This window comes from Alligator sinensis, unplaced genomic scaffold (assembly GCF_000455745.1).
Source record: "Alligator sinensis unplaced genomic scaffold, ASM45574v1 scaffold194_1, whole genome shotgun sequence".
NCBI lineage: Eukaryota > Metazoa > Chordata > Crocodylia > Alligatoridae > Alligator > Alligator sinensis.
The window spans coordinates 2,628,339-2,631,710 of record NW_005841945.1 but is presented as its reverse complement, the minus strand read 5'-3'; the positions used below and the strand labels follow the sequence as shown (position 1 = coordinate 2,631,710).

General features: G+C 38.7%; 1 protein-coding gene across 1 annotated transcript in view; it reads left to right on the top strand.

Moving 5' to 3' along the window:
* The window catches only part of LOC112549664 (serine-rich coiled-coil domain-containing protein 1-like), a 133,008-nt gene extending 131,771 nt beyond the window's left edge, over positions 1-1,237 (top strand). Inside the window, exon 3 of the mRNA XM_025199509.1 lies at positions 752-1,237. Within this exon, the coding sequence (XP_025055294.1) occupies positions 752-1,237 (486 nt within the window). The remainder of the gene's footprint in view (positions 1-751) is intronic.
* The last annotated feature ends 2,135 nt before the right edge of the window (positions 1,238-3,372 follow it).

The window sequence follows — 3,372 nt, the reverse complement described above, 5'->3', positions numbered from 1 at the left end:
GCTCTTCCAGGAGCATGTGTATGTGCACTGAACTTCTGTTGTGTTACAGATTTGAACCCATTACTGATCACTTATACCAGTTTATGAGTAATTTCTGTCCCTAGACAATATGATAAATGCTGATATGCTGAAACGCCCCTTATTTTGGATCTGTAAGTCCCTCATACAGCAAAACATTTAATGCATTTAATTTCATGCAGATAAGGAAATATCTAAATTGACCTCAACAGGAGTACTCACACATTTAATGTTAGCATGTTCTGAGTTTAACAGCAATGTAAAGTTATTCAGAATTTGCTTTCTTTTCATTTCGTAGATAATGCCTGAAAGGATTTAGAGTTAGCTTTCTAGATCCAAAACTATTATTTCTTTAACTAAGATGAGTGCAAAACAAATTGTTTTAAAAGTCATGAGGTTTCCCTATATGTCTATTCCTCCCTAAAAGAATCTGCCTTTTCAATTTAACTAGGTTTTTAAAGCAAATTCCCAAATTCAATATATTAAATAAATGCTTTTCAAAGTTGTTTTGTTAACTATAAATGAATAATTCTTCAATTTTACACTAGCAGTGCCTTGGGAGATCTGCTAACATTTGAGATTTGTCTTTCATTTTAATCAAGCAGCAGTGAATGCCTAGTCTGTTGCTTATCTGCAGATGCTACTGGGAGTGCTCTGCATGCTGTGTGCTGTTTTAGTGTTAATATGTTCTGTTGCTAATGCCTTTTTTTAATTTCTGTTTTCTTTGCTCCAGGCTACATATCTAAACAGAATTACGATCCAAAATCTCAACACAAGGGACAGAAAGTCAGCACATACTCCCACCGAGGACCCTTTTAGATATTCATCGGGCAACCAAGCAACTGCCTACGAGACCAAAAGCTGTCAGCTGTCAAATCTGTGTCGGAGCAACCTCCTGAAAGATAAAGAAATAGTGGAAGTCGTCAAGCACACAAGAGGCACATATGAAACCCTCACTTCTAATGTCACCCATAATCTTTTGGCCAACACTGCGCAAAATACAGTAAAGCCAGCACCCAAGGCAGAAAACTTCCCTGTATTTTCAGGGGCTCCAAAGGATCAGACTGCTATACCGCGGCAGCATTCCACATTCACAGGAAGACTTGGACAGCCTCCAAGGGGACCAATTTCCTTACACATGTACAGCAGGAAAAATGTTTTCCTTCATCATAATATACATACTGCAGAGCTGCAGACTTTAGGTCAACAAGATGGGTAACAAGATTCTCCTATTCGTCTCATAGAAGGAGTGCTCATCTAGAGCCTTAAGTTCTCATCTGCTGCTAGCTTTACATTTAAAATTTTTTTTTATGGGGTTCATATTTTCCCTTGTTGTGCGGGGGGAGGGGAAGGGTGGACTAGCATGTTAACTTAAATAACTAGATTGAATTGTCTTGGAGAAGTCACTATTTGTATAATATATGGGACCATCTGGCTGGTGTCTCTAATCCAAATAGGGTCAATAATTTATGACCTTTTTGCCTCCATAAACCAGTGACACACTGAAGTTCCAGAGGGTGATCTCAAATAGCACAGTCTACATTTAATGGTGTTGCTGTAAAAGTAGATGTGGGGATTGAGTAGAAAAATTATTAGTAAACACTCCTGAATTTCATAGAGACTAGGGAAATAGAAGTCTTTGAGACCCTCTCTTGATAGCTTTATTTGTTTTACTTTAAACAAGACATGTTCATACATTTTAAACTAGAGATGTTGTGACGTCTTCCCCTACTGTGTGAATTTTGTGAATGCTTCATTACACTAGTAGAGGAAGACTGCTTTTGTTTTTTGTTGTTGTTGTTGGGGTTTTTTTGGTTTTTCACCCTAATGTTCAGGCCACACAGGTTCACCAAGGATTTCAGAATGAGTAATATGGATCCAAACTGAGGGTGATAGCTTTAATCTTCCAAAAACATTGTTTTCACTATTATTATTGTATTACAACACATCACATTGTGGTGATATTTGTTCTGCTTTCATAGATGATACATCACTCATGGCACAATATGACATTCTGTGCCTGTCTTAGAATGAACTGCTGGGTTCAGAAGATTCCCCATGCTTGAACAAAGGACGTACTCATGTTTGTTCTCAACCTTGCAAAGCTTTATTTAAAGATACTCGCAGGGGCAGGTGATAGGACAGAGCAAAAAGGATGGTCACTTCTTATCAGCTCTAGGTGGCAGCCACCACCCCGCATAGTTTCTCTGGCCCCGGAGTGTCCTGATCCCAGGAATGCGATACCTGCGCTGGGGCTCCACACAAGTCATAACTTTTGCCAGAGCTGAGGAACCCCTCATAACTTAAAAATGTACAGCTTATATAGTCTGGAGTAAATAATATTATCTCGAGCTAGGGATTTGGTTATCTCAAGCTAGGAATTTGGGGATGAGTTGTGATCCAACACACCTGGTGTTTACCACATTCCGCTGTATTACAACATTCTACTATCTAGGTTCATGGTTCGGTCACGCTCACAGAGCAGGAGGCTACGGGCCATTTCGCCAGCCTACTATGGAATCAGCGTGCAAAACTCTTGCTATTAGCATTAGCAAAGCTTTTACTATTACAGTGCCATCTGATGCATCATGTAATGTCATGCCACACCCCACTGTATGAAGCTGTAAATGGATAAAAAGCTAAAACAAATTGCGTTCTTTTATCATTCAAGCCACATTTCTTTTGTAAATTAGCATTTCTCCAAGACTATAGCTATACTTGATCTGGAGTAGATTAACACAGCATGCTTGATAGTCTATTGTCATGGTACATACCTGATGAGACCCATCTATTAGTTGATTTACAGCATGCTCGTCTCACAGGAACTTGATATCATCTGACCAAACTTTAAAGTCAGTGAAATAAGACCCTATTGGATCTCTCCACAGGACTAGGAATTGGGTAGCTCAACCAAGTTATAGTAAACATGTGGCGTATACTAGGCTTGACTCTTAACTTAAAACCTCTGTAATGGCAGGCAATCTTTTTGACTAATAATTGGCATATAATCAGAAGTTCACAAATAACTGGAATCTTCTGCACTTCAGTGAATATGAAGCAGACATAGGCAAGGTCACTTCTCTGCGTGTTACAAATAATGAAAGTGCACATCAGATTCTCACACAAAGGTTTGAGCAGCTAACAACTTATTTGCAGTACCACCCAACATATTTTGAAACTCCCATACTTGTTACACAGTGACCTAATTTTTAAAGGTAGTTCACAAAATGCACGCAAAAAATATTTAGTAGTGTATACATTTTCCAAGCAGAACAAATGGCCTTTGCCTAGCAGTCTAACTTTCAGCTTGACTACTTGGGTTAGGAAAACATATATATTAAAAGCCTCAGAAAA